Genomic DNA, 22,414 nt, shown 5'->3' on the forward strand with positions numbered 1-22,414 from the left:
TGTATTCAAATCTGGCCTAAAACACTTAATAGCTCCGTGACCATGGGCAAATCATTTGCCTTAGTTTCCTTATCTATAAAATGAGCTGGAAAAGGAAATAGCAATGCCTTTCATTGTGTTTTATATGAACACCCCAAATGTGGTCACAAAGAGTTAAACATAACTGAAAATGACTAGACAATAATTACACCCTCATTCTCAGATTTATGACCCTTTAATTATCTAGTCTCTCTCTTTTTTCTGTATTGCTCCTACATTCAATACTTCCAGTGCATCTATCTATTCTAGGCTCTCTTATCTAGGAAATTTCTATCACTGCCTTGTAGAACTTTCTCAGTAAATTCCCTTTTATCATTGGGTCTGCAGGTGTCATAGTGGATACTACCCCATAATGATAAGTCCCCTTTCTTACCATAGTGTTCTGTACCTTCTGCTGGTTACCTTCCTCTACTTCTCTTCCCCCTACCCCCTGCCCCCAGTTTACCTCAAAATTTCTTTCCTTGATCCTGTACTCACCCAGATGTCAATTGCCTCCAGGAATTCCATTTCTTCTCATAGCTTAGATGATTAGACTTTTCAAGCATGACATCCCTCAGTCTATACTAAACCTAAAGTTCTTGTTTCCTTAGAACATTACTATTATTGTGTACAGTGTTCTCCTAGAATTGTTCATTTTAATAAATCTTCCCAGGTTTTTCTGGAATTACCTACTCATTATTTCTTTGAACATAATAATATTTCATCATAATTATGTTCTACAACTTGTACGAACATTTCCTAATTGATGGGAATCTCCTCAATTTCCAATTGTATATGGTATCTGGTACTACTAGGTTGCCTTCCTTCATATTTTTTTTCATTGACTTCCTTAATCTTCTTGATTTTTTGTTTCTTCTATATGAATTTTGTTTTTGTTTTTCCTAGTTCAATAAAATAGTTCTTTGATACTTTAATTTGAGTGGCACTAAATAAGTAAATTAACTTAAGTAGAATTGTCATTTTTATTCTATTGGCTCTGCCTATTCTGAGTATTATTCCAATTTAGATCTGATTTTATTTGTGTGGAGTATTTTATAATTTTGTTCATGTAATCTGGGTTTGTTTTGGCAGGTAGACTATGGATTTTTGTGTTTTTTGATTCTGGTTGTCTTAAACCAAGCATCAGCTGAAATTGTTTTATCTTTAGCACATAATTTGTTTTAAAGAAGTTTGTGAAGTCATGCTTGTGAGAGACAATGTCTAGTTCTCCATCCTGTTGTTCATGTGATGTTAAAGCCATTTGTAATTTTTTTTTCCCCCTTGAGGCTGGGGTTAAGTGATTTGCCCAGGGTCACACAGCTAGGAAGTGTTAAGTGTCTGAGACTAGATTTGAACTCCGGCCCTCTTGAATTCAAGGCTGGTGCTCTATCCACTGTGCCACCTAGCTTCCCCTGTAATTTCTTTTTAATGTAAGTCATCTGATCTTAAATCATCAAAGAAATTCTTCAGCATTTTATCAGCATTACTTTTCCCACAATTTAGAAAAATTTGACTATATAACTTGTGTGATTATGATAATTGTGGATATTGTTTAGGAAAACTTTTTATATTTTCAAACTAAAGTTCAGAAATGCTTATATGTCATTTTATTTTATTTTTCTAAATACATGTAAAGATACTTTTAAACATTCATTTTTGTAAAACTTTGTGTTCTAAAATTTTCTCCCTTCTATCTTTACCTAACGTACAAGTTACAAAAAAAGTAAATTATATCTTGAGGTCAGAAAAAACTTCATATTTTAAATGGTCTTTTCCAAAAATAGATGAGACAACCTCTAGAAGTAGTGATTTCCTTCTCATTGATGGTATTCAAACAGGTTGGGAAGCCACTTCAACAATCAATACAAATTCCTTTTGGTTATGGGTTGAGCTAGATGGCTAAAGGAGCCCTTTTCAGTTCTCCAATCCATGACCCTTTAACTAACATCTCTCTCCCAACAGTGTTTAGATTTTATATTTGTGAATTAATTGGTAAGGCTATTTAAAATTGGGACTGTTTAGGCAAAGACAAAATAACAAAGTGATAGGAAGCAGTATGGTAAATTTCTGTATACAAATTCCTCCAAACAGATCTCATCCAAGAAAATTCAACAGACTATATCCTGATTATGCAGTCCAACATGGCATTGGTAGAAAGGCAGGAAGGTCTGTAGACCCTAGGGATCTGGTAGAGCTAGGCACAAAAACAACTAGAGGTCCTAAGCCTATGAGCCAATTCTAGATCCATACCAGGGGTATCATAATAGGAAGAGACACGAATTGGCAACTTTGTAGCCTAGTACTCATTTCTTTTTCACAGATGGCAGATAGCATGAGAACGGACCTACTCAAAAGTGGCTGTATACCTGTGAAGGAAGGGCAAGAAAGGAAAAAGTTCAGAAGCTAGCACCAGCCATGCTTTGGCTTAGATCCCAGACTCAGAGGAGGTCCTAACTTCCAACATGTACCCCAACTTTTAGAAGAGTAACTAAAGCAACAATTCCAGACTAAAGAGGAGCCTACAGTTCTGTCACTCTAAATGAGCAGAGTTTTCTAGATGGCTTGTAGAGGTAAAGTCCTGTAGTACTCTGTACTTATAAAGATTGAAGTCCAGGTATTTGCAGAGTCCAAATCAGGGAAGCAGAAATCAGTTTGCTGTGCATCAGGCCGCTTTGTAAGTATTGAAAGCTTGCAGTTCCCCAGTCTGTTTCTGAGATCCTGAAACAACACAATAGTAAAGCAGTAGTAGGACAGTCCAGACATTCCCTCCAGGCTTATCTCTAAAATCAAATCCAAAGTCCAGAAGTAGGCTGGTAGAATTGATAAACAACAACAACAAAAATCCTAACATAATGAATTATCATGGTGACATAGATGACTGGTACTCCAAAACATGTACAATCAATGCCTCAGAGAAAAATAGTATGGAACAAACTCAACAAGAATTCCTGGGAGAGATGAGTTTTTTTTGTTTTTTGTTTTTAATTAATTTTAGTGTTTTCATAAATAAAAGTGCTTAAGGAAAAGACTGGAAAAAAGATGAGAGTTTTGAAAGAAATATTCAGAAACGGAATTGACAGATTTGCACAAGATACACAAAAACTTGGCCCAAAAGTAAAGAGCAACAGAAAAAGGTAAACATGAATGAACAATGAAAAAGTTTTAATGAGGATAAATTTCTAACATTCAAGTATGCAGAGATAATGTCTGTTTGATCAATAAGATCTTATATAAGAAGTTTGATTAGCTAATGTCTAGAAGAGCTTCTGTTATATCTTGATGATCTTAATGGGAAAATTTAGAAAGAGAGGTATGGAAAAAAAGATATTTGCCTGACTTCTTCCAAATTCCACACAAAATAACCTGTAAATAATGCCTCAAAACAAATTCTAGAATGACAACCACCACAAAAGGATGAGATGAAACAATTTTCCAGCTAAATACATCATAAAATGTCTGAGGAAAGAACTGTTGCAACAGAGTGAGAGTATAGCACAGTCCAGTGCAGGCTGAACCAGTACAAACCAGAGTCCTAGCAAACCAGAAGCAGGCTGTGGGACAACTGAATCATCAGTGACAGCAGCTGCTTTAACAGGAAGGTACTTTAGTTTACCTGTTTTCCTATATCCCTTCCAGGACTGTCATTTTCTTTTTCTACCATGTTACACTGATAGATGTGAGTTGATATCTCAGAGTTTTTAAAAGTTGCATTACTGTAATTATTAGTGATTCAGAGCAATTTTTTCATAACTTGATAGCTTTCAATTCTTCTACAAATTGCCTGTTCATATCCTTTGACCATTTTATCAACTGGGAAATGGTTCTTATTTCTATACATTTGGCTCAGTTCTCTATGTATTTGAAAAATGAGACCTTTGTCAGAGAAATTTACTGTAAAATATTCTCCCAGTTCCCTGGGAGTTTTTTTTTTTTTTTTAATTTGGCTGAATTGGTTTTGTTTGTGCAGAAAACTTTTTATTTCATATAATTAAAATGATCCATTTTATTTTCCATGATCTCTGTATCTCCTTTGGTTACAGACTCTTCTCCTGTCCATAGATATAACAAGTGAATTTTTTTTCCCATGCTTCCCTAATTTTCTTATATTATTTTTCGTGTCTAAAAAGTAGTGTTTAAAGAAAGGCAAATGGTAAAACGAAAATATTAGAGAAAATTCTTCATGTTACTGATTAGACATAAGTCCTTAAGAATAAATTATATTGCCTCACTTGAGAGGAAACAGTGCTAATTTTAACAGGAAATGGTAGTATGAGAAATCTCAGTTCAAGGAAAATCTTTTGCCCCTCTCTGCCTTCCATTAAAAAAAAAAATCCAGCTAATTGAAAGAAAATCTCATGGCAGAAGTTAAGGAAAAAAATATTTCTTTGGAGTTTAACTCAGGACAACATTGCCCTCTAAATTAAAAGTATCTAGAATAAAGATTTTGAGAATGCAGTTTATTTTGCCTTGTTCAGAAATATAAAGAATATCAATTTGTAATTTGGCTACTTTTACTTTTAATAAAAAATAATATATGTGAAAAATCATACACCAAAATGAGCAAACTTCTTTTTCCTGGTTTCTGATTATAAGATTTATGGATACCTAACATAAGGCCATGAAAAATATATAGTGTATGTTAGAATTTGCTAACCAGTCAGAGTAGTTATCTACAGGTTTCAAAACTCAACTGAGCTTGACTTTTGGAAACAGACTTGGCAAAGGCCTTACACTTTTGCAAAGGTGTACATGAAATGATACTGACCTCTGCCAGAAACCCCAGGAATTCCTTTCAGAGATATACTTGTGTAACAGTCATAAAGGAATTAAAACAACACAGATGTGAATTAATGTGGAAAAATAGGCAAAACACTAAATTCTCATTGTGTGGTTTTAGTGTGGCTGATCCTTTAAAATGTTTTGGTATACCACAGTAATTAAGGGGTTTAAGCTACTCTATTTTAAAAATCTTATTTAATATTTTATTTTTTCCCAATTACATGTAAAAACAATTTTAATACTCTTTAAAATTTTTTTTGAGTTCCAAATTCTACTGCCCTCTCTGACCTTGAGAAGGCAAGTAATTTGACATAGGTTATGGAACATATTTCCATGTAAGTCATTCTGTGAAAAAAAACCAAAAAAAAAAAAACAGACAAAAAAAAGGGTTATTAGCTAGTTTCATAATAAAAGAACACAGTTGAGTTCCGACAATAAACTATTGTTTATTTTTTAAAATTGGAATTAAAATAAGTTGCTATGGTGAATATAGGTTGAAAGCTTCAAAAGTAACCACTCTGTGTTATTCAAGAGCATAATAAACTTTTAACTATAATTATCCTAATTATTGTAAAAGTCATTCTTTTATTCCATTTTTAGATGTTTAATGTAGATGAGTACAAAAAGGAAGTTAACATTCTGATATGCAAAAGAGCATTCTAAACCTACCTGAGTTCAGTATTATAAATAAAATGTCTTAGGACTAATTCATACGTGGAAATAAATATTGTTTATTTCCCTGGTATAACCATTAAGCAAGAAATACTGTTTTCAAGCTATAATTAATCATTTTAAAAATAAACCTTTTCACATTGATGGCATAAATGAGTATAACTGTTTATTACATTTACCTATAAAAGCTGAACTGTTTTATATACTCTTTATGGAACCAGTGCACAGTCATAAATTAAAAGATGCAACTGTTTTGGATATTTTACGGGTGATCCTGTGTTTTCCTGCCAGCAGTGCAGCTGTTTTAGGTTTCTCAGGATAACATAAAAAGCCATGCACACAGTTCAAGTTTATGCTTGAGTTGCCAAGCCAGAAGTAGAATGACTCAGTTTTCCCAAGAGTAAGTTAGACCATGTGATGAATCCAAATAGTGAGTTTAAGCTCAGTGGTTTGCATTATAACTGTGAAACCAGTTCTCATAGTTGGCATCTCAAGGTTAACAAGCATTCTACTGGGGTACTTGTCTATCTATGACTTTACAACTATTAAAATTGAGATACTGTTTTTCTCATTGAAGGAAAAAGAAAGTGAAGGTGATACATACAGCCTATGTTAGTGATTAGATGTAAGTAATTCAGGAATATATGAAGGAACATAAATTGTTAACATGATGAAGTTATTGTTTCAACAGTAAAGGTTTTATTTGTTTGCTAGCAATTTGGTAGCCAATGTGAAATAAATAGCTGGTTTATTCTGCTCTATAAGCAAGTTTTTAAACTTTCTGAAACTGGAAACAGTTCTATCTTTTCTCATGCATCAGATTCTCAGTAATACTTTTACCCCCAGTAAACCTGTTGTAGCAGATATTTATGATATGAAAACATTTGCTTTGAGAAAATCCCTCTACAAGTCTCATAGAACCTAGAGTTTTGTGGATTTTGGAAGATGTATTCTAATTAATCTGCTGGTGACTTCAGAGACAAAGGACCAGGTATTGTTCAGTCATTTCAGTTGGATCTGACTCTGTGACTTCACTGTGTGTGTGTGTGTGTGTGTGTGTGTGCGTGTGCGTGTGTGGAGGGAACAGAGATAATGGAGTGGTTTGCCACTTCCTTCTCCAGCTCATTTTACAAATGAGAAAACTGAGGCAAACAGGGTCATGCAGTTATTAAGTGTCTGACATCAGATTTGAACTCAGGAAGATGAATCTCCCATTAGATACAGAAATTGAAGCATTTGCTCTCCTTAAAACACAACATAACAAGTGCAAGATTCTGTACTATCTCATTCTCACCGTTTCTTTTTGTTGGATTGTAATTGTATTGAAAAGTTGTAATCCTAGATTAATTGGTTGCTTATTCACTAGAAATGAAGTTGCAAATTCTCTGGACTGGGTTAAAATATTACCCAAACTAAGTAGCCTATCTATCATATACTTCATCTTTAAATGTTTGCTTTGGTCAAAGAGAATAGATTGCTAAAAGAATAACCATGGACATGAAAAATATTATTTTCAATAGTGATACTTAATGACTAGTCAATTCTTTTAATGAGAAAAAATTTTCTCTTTCCCTGTGTTAGCTCCAAAAATATATATCAAAAAACATAAAAAGTATAACTAAAAAGTTTAATATTTCTGATTTGAAAAAAATCTACTACCTTTCAGTCCCTTATACAGGAATATTCTCTATTTATAATTTGTTATGGGCCAGAATTCTGTACTTGAAACAAGGACTCTTACAAGGTGTTAAATCAGTGGAATTGATAAGACAATGGATATTTAAAGTTTATAGCATGGTGATTAATAGTTCTTTAGTTCAGTATGATTGACTTAATCTTACAACAAATAATGGTTCCCTAGTGATATGATTGGTTTATACTCAGTATACTGTAAATGACCTAATTATAATACAGCATATAAACTGGGAAAAACTCAGCCAGATTCATTCCATCATCCACCTTTGTGGTGGCTGGAAGCTGACTCACAAGCTCTCAGACTCAGATTCATTCCATCTCACACCATCTTGGTGGCTTTCCTTCCACTGAAACCAAGACTCCAGAAGGCCTCCAAGAGAACTAGCCCGAGCCCCAGGCAAGAAGACAAGATTGTGAAGGAGATAATAAAAGATTTGGACTTTAACACCTGATATTTTCCTGGTGATTACTGAACTGAAAGGAAGGCTACTCCAAGACCTCCAGAAAACCAACCAGAACATTACAACTATTGACATCAAGCCCTAGAGATCTTTGAGCTACAAGACTTCTCATGCATTTATTAATTTTAATATTGTTTATATGAAAGTTATATTACTCACTATATATTTCTGTTTAAAGTCATACTCAGGGATGGCAGGTGTCAGGGGGGATATAGCATTGCTACCCAGTCAGCACACTAGTTTGGCTTTGGTTCTTGTGATGAAGCTAGGAAATCTGGGTTTAAGTTCTAGCTCTGATGCATCTAGATCTTAAGACAAGTCATTTAACTTCTCAGTGTTATAGGTAACAAGTGTCTAGAAATTACAGAGGTGGTGACCTATGAAAGTAGAGAGTTTCCTCATGTAGGAGGTTCCCTTTACTAAGAAAATCACAGATACACTTACTATTTTCACATTTAGAAATTATAACATGTTGAAGATTGAGTAATTCAGTATTTATTTTAACTTTATCTGTTGTTTTGTACTTTTTTGTGTATAACCCTATCATTTTGTTCTTTTAGGTATCTAAATCACGTCCGAGCTGCTTCACCACAGGATCTTGCTGGAGGCTATACTTCTTCCCTTGCATGCCACCGAGCCTTACAAGATGCTTTTAGTGGACTTTTCTGGCCATACAGTTAACCTGCACTTGCTTATTTACCAGTTTATAAGGCTTAGAAATTGGAATGGAACCAGAATGTAGCCCAAGTAAAACTAACATGAAATGACCAAATGACCAAATACAGTACAATTCAACATGTATGCTGCCACCCAGGGTAGTGATGTGAAATAAAGTGACAACACAGTGCCATGTAATTGGGAGATGCATTTTTGTGGAAGAAAATTCATTTTTACTTGATTTTCCTGAGAGAAATTGAAGCAATAAACCACATCTAATGGAAGATATGAATAATTCAGCTATGTATACTTAAGGTTTAAAGACAGACTTGTAAATTTTTTTTTAAATAAAGCTAGACTTTATATTACATTTTACAGTTTTATGCTTTTATTACAGTACTTTATTTGAACAAGTATTTAAATGCCATTTTCATGACCACATTAATACTCAAGCCTATTCTTTCATCTCATAAATTTTTTTTCTCTAGTGTCGTCTTCTCAGTACTAGTCTAGACTAAGTGAGTTTATTTCCTTCTACCAGCAGGATGTGGCAAGTAAAATCTGAACTGGGATAATGATGTCACTATATTTCTCTAAATTAAAGCCTTTATGCTTATTCTGCTGTGGAAAATGAGGCAAAGTTTGATTAAGGTGTTACAGTGAACCAGAGCCTAAACATGATAATCCAGAGCAGACATAGTCCTTTTATCAGTGGTAAAATTAAAGCCAAGTCTTCACATTTAATACATAAATAACACCATTCAACTAAGATATAAAAGAATCATGACAAATCCCAGGAGATTGGATTTGGTTTTTAAGTGAAATTTTACCTTTTGAACATTGCACTGAGCATGATGTGTTTTTCTTATGGATAAGTTTTCATTCTACTAGAAAGAGATTTTGTAATATATTAGAATTACTTGTAAGGGATTTTTTTGAACACAGATACGAAAAAATTTGAAGCGTCTGAACAAATAACAGTAGTGGAATTTTTTTTTAGCACTTTACAATACACAAAAATACTACTCACAACTACCTTATTTGTATAACAAAAAACAATATTTTTTTTAGATAAGGAAACAAATTTAAGGCTCAAAAAAGTGAATTGAACTGACCATACATACTAATCATCTAGCAGCTGGTAGATGAGACAAAAATTTTCTTATGAAAATCCATTGCTATTTCTATTTGTACTATATCATGCTGCCTTTCTGCATGTTTCCTGTACTTTCTTAAGAAAGATGAAGGATTTCTGTTAAATTAACTCAGATGCTAACAAACAGATGAAACTGGTCAACTCTAGTGAAAAACCATTTATAAAAATGTTATATTTATTTGTGGAAGACACTATATGGTAAATAGAGTACTGGACTTTTGAATCAGATTTCCAGCTTTGCCAAATATCTACATGACTTTTAGCAAATCACCCGAGTTCTCTGAACCTCAGTGTAAAAATGAGGATCATCTTACTTCTAAAGCCAATGTTCCTATGCTTTCACATATATTCACAAACCTTTATGGTAGGGAGAACATACATTTAATATGTATTACTTAACAATTTCATGTCATGTCTTATCCATGAGGAAATTGAGGCCCAGAGCTTAGAGTCACACAACTTAATGACAAATTAAAAATAAGAATTGGATTGCTCTTTTCCAAATCCATTTTTATATCCATATACAAAGCTTTCCACTTTTCATGTCTAAGTTCTTAATTAAAAACACTAATATCAGGGGTATCATTTGATAAGTCCTTTGAATGAGATGCTTGCTCACCTTCACAACTCTGACATCTAGTCCATACTCTTTCAATTCCTTGCTGTTATCATCCTTTCAGACTTCATTTTAAATCTCAATATCCCTCCTAACCCACATTCTGACAGTTGTGACCTCTATCCTCATTCTATTTCATTCATAAGGACAATCTTAGATCTTTTTCAATTGCAGCTTCAATATTCTGAATTCCTCTTCCCTCATTATAGTTTTCTGTCTTCTATTCTTTTTTCTTTAATTCCATTCTCTGTTTACATCCATTCCTCACCTAATGGTAATCTTTTTGTTCCTTCTCCCACTGGTTCTGGCCTCATTTTCTGCTGTTAAGTATTCAACAGTACTTTGTATGTAGGAGACAGACACCTAATGTTTACTGTTTAGTTGAGTTAACTCTCTTTGAGCCACTTCAAATCCCATATTCCATTGACCTGAGACCATTCCTGTGCTGGTAACCTCTGTACTTTGGTAATTTACACCATTTGCTTCCTTGGTTTGTATTCCTAAATGGCCAAAAGAGCAATAAAACCATTTTGATTGGATACATTACTACTGATATTCATGTACTCTCAACAGGAGCCATTTTAGTATTTTCTGTCATATTTTGTACAGCAACTATTCCAATTCTTTTCTTCAAGCCTAAGCTCAATTATATCCAGTCCCTTCAGCAGCTAACTTCTACAGCCTGAAGCCATGAATCTCCTACCCTCAGTATCTTTTATTCTCAAGATGTAGTCCTAATCATTACTATCTATATTATGCACCTAGACACTTGATCCCATTTCCTCCCTTCTTTTCTGTGACAGTTCTAGCAATTATTTCTCCTTTCTTATTAATATTGAATCTCTCCCTTTCTTCTGAATTCCTTTTCTCTTCAATTTTAACAAGATCAATTCTACCCGCCTCCCCCCCCCCCCCCCCCGCTAAAATACATTTCCTTGACCCTATTCCTTAAAGCTATTCTTCCCTCCTTTTATTGCTTAACTTTTAGAGTCCTCCATAGTTAAATGCCTCTCAATACCTCTGTCCCTTGATAGCCTCCATCTATATCATTCCTCTGAACACAGCTTTCTCCAAACCCACTAATGACCTACTAATTACTAAAATTAGGGCTCATTTATTTATAGAAATCTTTTTACTTTTCTGTGCCATTTGAGTATTGACTGTACTACAGTACTTCCTTGATCCTCATAATTAGGGAATATTTGTCATTGGATGTGATTTTCACTAACAAAATGTGTGACAAGAAACAAATGGAACACTGAAGGTAAGTGATGACTCCTAGAATTTGTGATGCAGAAGAAGTAGTCACATCCTCTCTCACCAAAAGGAAAAAAAAAAACTTTTCTTGTGAAAATAAATTTAATCATGTTTATAATTCTGCTATTAAGATGTCACTCTGATAATGTTTAAGAAAACTGTAAAAGGCAAAGGAAAACTATCTAGTCCCATTACTCCAGTGATATACATGAGTTTGAGGAAATCACAAATTACTTTTAGGATAGACAGGGAGATACAAAATATTTCTGATCTTGTTTGTGAGCCATTTTATGATTCTTCATATAAGACTTTGCTTGTTCTTAGGCGTTTAAAAGGAGGCCCCTCTAGGTTTTCTGTAATAAAACCAAATAGAGACTTAGTTATTTCAAATAACTGACTTCATGATAAACATAACAAAAAAAATGGATATATTCAATGTTGAAGAGATTGTGCAAAGACAGGAATATTAAAGCATTGGTAGAGTTGTGAATTGGTTTATCCATTCCTGAAGTCAATTTTAAATTATGTACATAAAGTGACTAAAGGTACAAACCTTTTGAACCAAAGATTCCACTTCTAAGCCTATACCAAAGGTGGGGGGAAGAGGGTTATTGACAAGAAGAAAAACTATATACATTAAAACACTTTTAGCAGCATTTTTTTTTCGTGGTAATGAATGAAAATAAAATAGATTCCTATTGACTGGGGAATGACTAAACAAACTGAATATATTACCATACTTCAACATGATGAACAATAATGCAGATGAAAACAATAGCAACCAAACAAACAATAAAAACAATGTAGTGAGATTATAAGGAATGTGCTTGGCTTCTCCTGCTCCTTGACAGACATCAGAGTCATGCGCAGTATCATATATCATGTTATAATTTTTTCAATGTGTTGATCATTTTTTGCTAAAATTTTTTCCTTTCTTTAAAAAAGATCTTTGTAAGTGAAGACTTTCCGAGAAAAAGGAAGACTATAAGGGGAAATCTAGACAGTATGAGAACAAAAGATAATTAAAATCTTATAAAAATAAAAAACACCATATAGGAACCTTAAGATTCTTTTGCTGAGGCAATTGGGGTTAGGTGACTTGCCCAGGGTCACACATCTAACCTGTCTAAGGTCAGATGTGAACTCAGGTCCTCCTGACTTCAGGGCTGGTGCTCTATCCATTGTGCTACCTAGCTGCTCCCTAACCTTAAGATTCTTAAACCAATGTGTTAAAATATGAGCTTTAGATAATATTCTTCAGAATCAAGTGATAGAGGAGCCATGTGCTACAATGGGTGCTGGGTTTGGGGTCGGAGGACCTGTTTTTATATCTCATCTGTGCTACTTATTAGTTGTGTGACACTGGGTAAATCACATACTTCTCTGAACTCATTTCATTTCTTCATCTGTAAAATGAGGAAATTAGATGATTAGATAAGCTGTCCAACTCTAAATTTATGATTATGTTCAAATGTCACTTACTAAGCAACAATGTAATAGGTGCACAATTGCTTTTCAAACCAATAAATTAAAACACAGATGAATCAGAAACTGATTAAAACCTTAAATATCACTTTAGTTTGTTTAATCTTACTCTATTTCAAATGAAGGGGATGGCTGCTAGAAAACAAGTGTAAAACATGTAAACTCACCATCTTTCAGAAATTGTTCCTCTTCATTCATCGGCCAATTCTCATACAACACAGAAGCTGGGACTTGGAAGGTGATGCATGTCATTTCCTTATTAGGAGCCACATTTCTTACAAGGTGAACTGAACTGCATCCTTTTAAAGAAGCACCTAACAAAGTTTCAGCTCGATGCTGAACATCTTTGACAGGATCATCAGCTTTAGAAAAACTGTAACAATGCACTGTGGGAAGAAGCTCACTGTTTTTGGTTTGTCCATCTAAAAGACAACGAAAAATACCAAGGAACTCAATAGCCATTGCTGGTAAATTCATAACTATATGCACATGTGGTTTTCTCTCCTTTGATGTTTGTTTCACCAGCTTCATTAACTCTTCTCTTACTGGTCCTTGAAGAAAGTCTTTACCATCCAGGTTAAAGATTTTTACTTTTTGGTCTACTTTGTTTAGTTTACAATTGTGTAATAGCCATTTATGAGATTCAGGATTGAGGTCATTGGCAAATACAGTACAGTCTTTCTTTGCTACCGGGATGGCAAAAGGCCCCACTCCAGCAAAAACATCAAACAAAACATCTCCAGGCCTGAGAAGTTCTGTAATACGGTTATGTTCTGTGCTGAGACGAGGATTCCAATAAACTTTTGAAAAATCAAATTCATATATATAGTTGTTTTCTCGAACCTGAAAAAAATATGTTTTCATTAATTACATTATTTCTAAATTCTTGCCACTAATATGTAAATATCGCCATAGGATTGATCATTTATAAGCATTCTTAAATGCTAAAGCTAACAGCAAAGAGCAGTACATTCAAAACACTGAATTAGGAAAGTGGTGTTTATAATAACCTAGAGACTAGTTAATTTCTTGAATTAGACTTTCTTGAGAAAAGCCATCTCTTCAAAGCCAAATGGCTTTCCCACCTTATTTTAAAGCGTCATAAAGTGCTTCCCCAGGCACATGAGGAATTTTTTTAGATGGGGCAATAGACCCGTTTAATTATGCTTTTATCTATCATCAGATGGAAAGAGAAAACCTACAACTGGAAATATCCCACACACATTTTCATATCTGATAGTTATTATGTAGTCATCAATCCCAGAAAAAAAAAAGTCATCTGCACAATTTGGATTTTTATAAAGAGGCATGAGTGAAGTATCAATAAGAACAATGATGGAAATAGGAAGATTGTAAATTCACAGCCATTCTACAATTTTCAGACTCTACTACTTTAGGGCTTTGGGAGTTTCAAGTCTACAGATCTATGTGGGTGGAGCATAGACCTGGAAATTTTAGATGATATACCAGATGATGAGAGCCAAACAATGTAATGAAATGGCCAAGTGAACTAAATTTTCTCATGCTTCTTCCCTTTGCCAAGTTTAACTCATCTTAGGCAATTTAGAATGCACCCCCCAAAAAGTTAACTGAACAACTTGTGACACTGTTTTGTGATTGCCACCGACAAGAAACATCAAAACTATAAAAACTCCCTAATTTAATGCTTAGTATTGTTCTATTACTGTCTCATTTTTTCTAAGTTAATTGCCATACAGTTTTTGCTTTGGTCAACTTTAATAAAAAAAAATCTAATTTTTGCGTTCTCATTTTAAGGAATCAGCTCTCAAAAACTGACAAAAGGAAATACAAGTATGTTTTATTGCATGAACTTCTATGGCATAGAGCTAACACAGCTAAACATTCAAAGGTTAACATCAAAAAAATTTCAGCATTTAAAGGAAGAGTAAATACACATCAAATGAATATAAATATGATTTAAATTCAAGCATTTTCCCACTAAATATGGTTTTAAAACTATACCTTTATGGAGGTATAGTTGTAGATCCTGCCTCTGAGAATAAATTTGCTTATTACTTTAAGGAATCAAGAAAAAAGTAATGAATATGCACACTTAGTATTCAAAAAGGGGATAAAATGTATTTCCAGATAGGAAGCTACTACTGAGTATCTTTTGCCATACCACATAATTGCTACTTAGTACTGTCACTAAAAGGTGGCAAAAATCCAAATTAACATTTAATTAACAGCCTAATTTTTATACTGTCAGTTGAAAAACTATCATTCTCCTCCTTCTGTTATTGCAAAATGTTTTTTAAAACCAAGCATAGATTTGCTCCTATAGGATAAAATTCATCACTATTTGCCCTTTACATAATGTTGTATCCCAAACATACAACAATTTGGATTTCTTAAAGTACAGGGAGACCTTTGAATAGTTAATGATTTTGATAGGCATATTAAAAGAGTATCTATTAATGCTTCAGAGGGCACTATGTGCTATACTCAAATTTTCAACAAAATTGTAAAGTTTTAAGTAGCTAACAAAAATAAAATGTATTTTGTATGTATATTTTGGTAAAAATTTGTTCTTTAAAAGAGTAGCTTTAATGTTTCCTAGCCTAAGCATACCATTTTGAAAACTCCATTACAGGCCTTCCTCCTGATTCCCTAGTACTTATTCTCTAATGCCTCTTGCCCCTGTCATCTTTTCCTCTCTTTCCCTTATCTGGCTTCCTTTTATGTGTTACCTTACAGCCCTCCCTTACCTAACTCTGATATCAGAGTCCTCTTTGAGAACACAGGACAACCACTACCACCTAGCCTATTAAAACACAGAGATGGCCTTTGGGCTGGTATGAGTATTCCCAGGGCTTAACACAATTCCTGGCATATAGTGAGCAGTTAATAATGCTTACTGACTAACTTGCTGTTTGCCTCAGTTTCCTCATCTGTAAAATGAACTGGAGAAGGAAATAGCAAACCACAGCAGTATCTTTGCCAAGAAAATCCCAAATAGGGTCACAGAGTGAGACAAGTGAATGACAACAAACAAAATTTATTTGCAAAGTTAAAAAGAAGTTTGGTAAACATAAACTGTCTTAATGTTCAGAAGAGGCAAGATAAAATGTATTCAATATTTGCCAGGGTGTCATAATATAGAGTAAATGGTTGAAAGAATTTTAATTAGCCCCTTTGATTGGCTTGACACAATAGATGAGAAGAAATACTGTACCTTGGTTATCATGTTCTCTTCTCCAGATAGTACTTCCATTTGAAAATTTCTATAAATATTGTCAATAGTATTGATTTTATTTACTACTGAAGTGATGCCTTGATTTTTGTCAATTATAACCTGGCCTGAAAAAAAATAGGGGAAAATATTTTTATGAATTTTCTTTAATGTTTAAAAAAAATAAACCTGAAATTGCACATATAAAGATATAAACATTTCCTTTAAAACTGCATCTGGAATGTGTTGAAGGAATAAAATTATAAAATTCTCATGTCACTGGGGCTGATGGGCTTAGCAATTTTTAAAAAAATGTTCTTTCCATAGTTGAAGCGCCCAAATGGGTGTATTTAATAGGTAGTCATGAAGTAAATGGTATGAGGGAGAACTCTGAAAATATCAGCAAAAAGCTAAGCTTCTAGCATCTGTTTCTAGGCAGATGTTCATCTTGGAAACATTTTGAAGAAAACAAATGTTTCTAAATAAAAAGAAATATTCAGATCATTGGCTCTGAACAGCTATCATTTTTTTTTTGAGGGGCGGAGAAGGAGGGGAATGTTCAGATCTATGATTCCATTATTATATAGACCTTCCACTATCCAGCAATGCAGATCTGCAAATTGTAGTCTTATAGTACAGGTTAAGTTACTTGCTCAGGGTCACAAAACAATTATTTGTCAGATGCTGGATTTGGGAATTTGGAGTCAGATCTTTTTCATTCAAAAAGCTGCCTTCTACCCATTATGCTTTACTTGCCATTATATAAAAGCCAAACAAATAAACATATCTACTAAAAATTATATTCCATATGATACATTATAATTATAATTATAATTAGTATAATAATTGTAATCCTTTTATCTGGTGCAACTCATAGAGCACTAGGCTTGTAGTCAGGAAGACAAGTTCAAATCCCAACTTAAGACACTTGCTAAGCTGTGTGACCCTGGGCAAGTCTCTTCACTTATCTGTTTCAGTCTCCTTAGCTATAAAATGGAGATAATAATAGCACATACCTCCCAGAGTTGCTGTGAGGATCAAATGAGATAATATAGTGCCTGGCACATAGTAGATATTTAATACATGCATGTTTCCTTCCTTCCTTTTAATTACAATTTCTTTTTCACATTAGTTTAGAAACCTGTAAGAGACTATCCTGAGATGTAAAAGAGAATCTGATTTTAAAATCTAATAAAAATAATCAATAATGCAAAAGAACAATAATGCAGTTGAAATTCATATCAAATATTTTCTCTATAATAGTCGCTTATTAATCTTTCATTTCTGTAATACAAATGGACGAAAGCTTTGATTTTGCATTTTTCTTAGGTATCAGAACTGAATTCCCAAGGTGAAATAGTTACCTTGAGATGAAAAATTATGGTGGAGGGAAATCCCAAACCTCAAAAGCAATGATTAAAGTTTGAATTTCCTTCAGAGAAGGAGGTGAAGTATGGGTGGTCAGAACCACTGATATCATCAATATAGGTAATTCCCTGTGAGGACACTTCATCTATCTATGTAAAACATCATTTAGTGCCTACTTTTTGTCAGGCCTTAGTTCCAAAGAATGGAACAATTCCAAGAATAAATTTAAAGAAAATAACTACAAATACATACATAGTACCTAGGAAAGGAGACCACTAGCAGTTTGGGCAGTAGTCCTCAAACTTTTTAAATAGGGGGCCAGTTCACTGTCCCTCAGACTGTTGAAGGGCCAGACTATAGCAAAAACAAAAACTCACACTCTGTCTCCGCCCCTAAGCCCATTTGCCATAACCTGGCAGGCCGCATAAATGTCCTCAGCGGGCAGCAACTGGCCCGCAGGCCGTAGTTTGAGAACCCCTGAGTTTGGGTATCAGGAAAGCTTTCAAAAGGAAGGTGATGCTTGAGCTGCACCTTGAAGGAAGTCATATGAAGGGAAGGTGAAGGAGAAGTATGTTCTAGGCATGAGGGACAGACCTCAAAAATCCAGAGATGGAAGATGAGAGAGGCGACCAATTTAGATGTATGGCAGTGTACAGGAAGTGGAGTAATGTATAGTAATGGTACTAGAAAGATATACTGAGACCTAGTTGTGAAGGATTTCAAAAGCTCAAGAGAGTTTTTATTTTATCCTAAAGACAATAGGAGATTGCTGTAGTTGACTGAATAGGGGGATGACATGATTAGAGCTGCATGTAGAGAAATCATTTTGGTAATTAGATAAAGGAGAGATTACAATGAGAAGAGAATTTTGGAGGGGAGACCAATTAAAAAGTAGTTGTAGTAATCTAGGTGAGAAATAATGAGACCTGAACTAAAGAGGTAGCTATGTTAATAGACAAAGTGGGTTAAGAAACAAAGATAGAAATGTTAATAGCAATTCAATGAATGTGTGGGGTAAGGAAGAGAGATGAATGAAGAATGACATCAAGGTTATAAATCTAAAATAGAGAAGAAGAGGAGGTACCTTCAACAGAAATAGGGAAATTTAGAAGAAGAGTGGTTTAGGGGAGGGAAGGGTGGGAAGGGAAGATAAATGAATACTTGTTGGGGCACAGAGATGTCTCTAATCTGAGATATTAAACAAACATCTGGTAAAGCCTCCAAAGGAGACTGACAACTTAGTTTTAGAGAATAATGGAAGGCATTGAGAAGATAAGTGATTCTACCAGAGTCAAGTACTTATAGTGCATAGCAATTGCAAATGGAACAGACTTTCAGCCTTCTCTGTCCACTATTATTAATATTATTAAATAACATCTAATATTTAATTAAATAACAATATTAAAAATATTTCTGAGAATTTGAAAGTTCCTATGTGAGAGAAAGGAAACATCATAAAAAAGAGTGCCAGAAGAGGTTTGTGCATAATTACAGAACACCTGCTTGTAGCCCTCAATATTGATCATACCATTCAAATAGCAATTCTCTTTCTCTTTATCAATAATAATAATAAAAAAGAAAAAACATAAAACAAAATTCACAATTCTTACCTGAATAAGATGCTAAAATTAAATTTTAAAGATGAGCATACTTAAGCCCATTAAGAATTATTTTACATCTAAAAAACATTAATTTGCCTGGAGAATACTAGTGATTTTAAATATTTATATTATTAATTCTTCAAACACTTCTTCAATAAATTAATGTTATATTACTTATAAAGCTAATCAGGATGAGTAGCCAAAGAATAATGAATCTAGTCAAAAATCTACATCTATAGTCCCAGGAATATAAACAGTACTATGTGTTCAGATATAAACCAAAAATTCACAAAACTTGGAATCTAAAGTTAGCCCTAAAGATCAATAATCATTAAGTACCAATAATAGCCAGTATATTTTGTCTCAGCAGTTAATTCTGAATTTTTAATTCAATATCTTCATTTACATACTAGCCATAAAAGGTTAGGCATTCATTTATGCTTGTTCTTCTGGAGAGGATATTCTAAATGGGATGGATTACAGCTCAGAACATGGACGTAAACTTAAAATGAGAAAATTTCTTTCTCCTCTAACCCAGCAATTGTAAAACAAAACAAAACAAAACAAAACTTCCCCAAACCCTCTAGTTTTTGGTCCAGACTTTTAATTTCATTAGTTGACTGGAGAGGAGGAATCTATTGTGAAGTGAGAAATGGAATTGGACTTCCACTGTGGAAGCTCCCTTTACAGAGCTTCAATTCATTTGTAAATTATAATCTTTATATTATAATTATAACATAAATATAAAAACTGTTATTAATGTTCTAGGCAGACTTGAACCCATGTCTTTCTGAGAATTGTCTTACATTCACTATGATGTTATCTCTCTAGACTTTTCATAACCACACATTAACCCAACTTTTCTAGGTTGTACCTACCAATTAACTGTTTGAATGGCAGTTGATGATCTCGAAGGTTCAGATGGGCTATATGTCCAATTCGGCTAAATCCTGAAGTTACATCTTGACCTTCAGGAAGCACAGCTTTCAAGATTTCTTCTGTCTTAAAGTTTTCATAAGTTAGCTCCAAGCTATACGAAGAGATCTGTGGGTTAACGTTAAGCTCTTTTAAAAGAAGACGTTCAGATTCTTCAAAGGAATCATCAGAAACTATTTTATAAGGATCCAGCATAACAAGTTTATTTCCTTCATCCTTTGGATCATCAATCACTCGTTTTATGCCTGGACGTTGCAGTAGTGCTTTTTTTAGGGATCTCACTAATTTATTTACCATTTCTTTCCTCACGTTAAGTACTGGAATAGTAACTATTTTTTTGAATGCAGTTCTATCAAGTTTTGTCATTCCACGAACTTGAGAAGGTGGGGAATACAACTCAGGGTCAATTTTGCTCTTATCTATTTCTGGCATTGTAGAAAATCTGTTTCTTTGACTGTACAAGTAAAAAGCAAGTGTTTTATGAAGACTTTGTGCCAGTGATATCCAAGTGAAAGGAATCTGTGAATTTGATGTAATTATTCTGTAATATGTTTTCAGAAATCTTGAGCATCCCAGTGATCTCCACAAAATCCTAAAAAATAAAATTATAAATTAAAATGAAAAATATTCAGTAATTCTAGTTTCTGAGAGTAAAAGTCAAGAAGAAACTGTATGAAATAATTCACAATGGGTCACATGCTGCTAAAGTAGCTACTTCACAAATAGTTAAGAATACTTGAAAAAAACAGTGAAAAACTACTCAAGAAACCTGATTTTAGTCAGGTTTGCATTTTATGCAAAAAAATAAATAAATAAAAGGAGGGGAAAAATTAGAACAAAAGGTTTGGCAATTGTCAATGTTGTAAAATTTACCCATGCATATATATGGGAAATAAAAACTATTAAAAAAAAAGTTTGAGGACACTAGTAAATTCAGAGGAGGAAAGACATACAGAAGATGTTAATCTGAACAGCATCTTAAAAGAAGTTAGATATTCTAAGGCAAAAGTGAAGAGGAAGTACATTTCAGGTTAGTAAAGTGGTCAGGGCAAATGCAAAAGGAACAGAAGCAGCCAGTTTGGCAGGATCAAAATCACTATCTAATAATAAGAATAAGCATCTATTATATATCAGACACTGTTTCTAGTGCTAGGATACAGAGGCAGAAAACTAATCCCTCTTATCAAGGATTTCAGTCTAATAGGAGAGATAATATGCAACAACAAAAACCCTACATACATACAAGTTATGTATCTGAGAAAGTGGATCAAAGAAGAGTAATGCATAATAAAGCTGGAAAGATAAGTAGAGTCCAGCTCTAGAAGGGATTTAAAAACCAAAAAGGAAGAGTTTCTACTTTATCCTGCGGGCTACAGGGAACCACTGGAGTTTATGAAATACCGGCAAATGCTATATAAATATAATATGCAATTAACTGTACTTGCAAAATTCATTCCTCTCAAATAATAATACAAAAAGCAGGTGCAGATATTTATTTCTTGATTAAACTGCAGAAGAAAGAAAAAAAAATACAACTGAAGGGGATAGATTTAAAAATAACTTGAATTAAAAAAAAAAAACTAAATTTACTCAATTTTAACAACGTCCTTTAAACAATCTTTTCAACCTATTTAAATAATTGTGCTAAGAATAGTCCTAAGAAAATGTTTTCAACCTTTACTGGAACTAACATTTTGCATTCACTACAATTCTAAGCATTCTGGAAAACGTATATTTGGGAGTCAAAGTTCTAAAAATAGATTTTCCCATTTTCATAGCATTTTTAAAAGAACAAACCGTCATCAGAGGCACCTTACTCAGTGAGAGCTGAGGCAAGCAAACTCGAACACAGCAAGGTGCAAAGAAAGGGGTGAAGGGCTGGGCTTCATTCAAATTCCAGATCTCCCACTTACTGGTTGTGATCTCGAGCAAATCTCTGAGCCTCGGTTCCCTCGACCCCAAAAGAAGGCTACTGAACAAAACTCCCTTTTTAGCGTTAAATCCAGATGACACTTTGACCCCAATGCTTTGGATACTTAAACTAAAAGGAGAGCTCCCATCTTTCAGAGACCTAAATAAGAATCCGGAATAGAGATACCACTGGATGAGGGAGAGCGTGCAGAGTAGAACTGTGAACTCTGACCCTCCAAGTAACATCGCGAGATTTTTCTTAAGTAGGGGAAGCGCAGTATTAAAGCAGTCAAAGGCCACTTCCCGAGTCCGTCGGAAAGTTGTCATGTTTGGATCCTCTCATGACCTCCAAGAGACTGGACCTCAGTGGTCACTGCTCCCAATTCCTTACTCTTACCCCTACATCAGTCACCACCCCCGCCGGTCAGAGTCCGGGCGGAATCCAAAAACCACTCGCACCTCATAATCCAGAGAAGAACCCCAGCACGTGGGGAGGCTGGGGCGCGATTGCCTCGTCACTCTGTGGGGGGAGGAGTGGAGCGAGATGATAACGTCATCAAACCGCGCTTACTTATCTCTTCTCTCTCATTCTCTTCTCCCTCCTACCCC

The 22,414-nt window shown here is 34.2% G+C and overlaps 2 protein-coding genes across 7 annotated transcripts in view; one reads left to right on the forward strand and one right to left on the reverse strand.

The window, feature by feature from the left end:
• The window catches only part of MNAT1 (MNAT1 component of CDK activating kinase), a 246,654-nt gene extending 238,002 nt beyond the window's left edge, over positions 1 to 8,652 (forward strand). Inside the window, exon 8 of the mRNA XM_074290301.1 lies at positions 8,186 to 8,652. Coding sequence (XP_074146402.1) covers positions 8,186 to 8,306 — 121 coding nt within the window. The 3' untranslated portion in view covers positions 8,307 to 8,652. The remainder of the gene's footprint in view (positions 1 to 8,185) is intronic.
• TRMT5 (tRNA methyltransferase 5) lies at positions 1,613 to 22,404 on the reverse strand. 6 transcript variants are annotated; one of them, XM_074290293.1, is made up of 5 exons: positions 22,265 to 22,391; positions 19,837 to 20,486; positions 15,993 to 16,117; positions 12,964 to 13,639; positions 1,613 to 2,736 (listed from the first exon to the last, which is right to left on the reverse strand). In XM_074290293.1, exons 1-5 carry the CDS (start codon positions 22,267 to 22,269, stop codon positions 2,681 to 2,683), a joined length of 1,512 nt encoding a protein of 503 aa, XP_074146394.1. In that variant the 5' UTR covers positions 22,270 to 22,391; the 3' UTR covers positions 1,613 to 2,680. The 6 variants fall into 6 exon arrangements, with proteins under 6 accessions (XP_074146394.1, XP_074146393.1, XP_074146397.1 ...); XM_074290292.1 differs by lacking the exon at positions 1,613 to 2,736 and adding an exon at positions 11,395 to 11,664 and having other exon boundaries at positions 22,265 to 22,404; XM_074290296.1 differs by lacking the exon at positions 1,613 to 2,736 and adding an exon at positions 11,395 to 11,664 and having other exon boundaries at positions 22,203 to 22,382.
• Positions 22,405 to 22,414: the final 10 nt, after the last annotated feature.

This window comes from Sminthopsis crassicaudata, chromosome 2 (genome assembly GCF_048593235.1).
Source record: "Sminthopsis crassicaudata isolate SCR6 chromosome 2, ASM4859323v1, whole genome shotgun sequence".
NCBI lineage: Eukaryota > Metazoa > Chordata > Mammalia > Dasyuromorphia > Dasyuridae > Sminthopsis > Sminthopsis crassicaudata.

Excerpts from the sequence above, each read along its gene's own strand:
- TRMT5 (XM_074290292.1), bottom strand. Across the intron at positions 16,118-19,836 it reads GCCATTCAAACAGTTAATTG|GCCAGGTTATAATTGACAAA; the intron begins GTAGGTACAACC and ends ATTTTTTTTCAG. Across the intron at positions 13,640-15,992 it reads AAGAGAACATGATAACCAAG|GTTCGAGAAAACAACTATAT; the intron begins GTACAGTATTTC and ends TATTTTTTTCAG.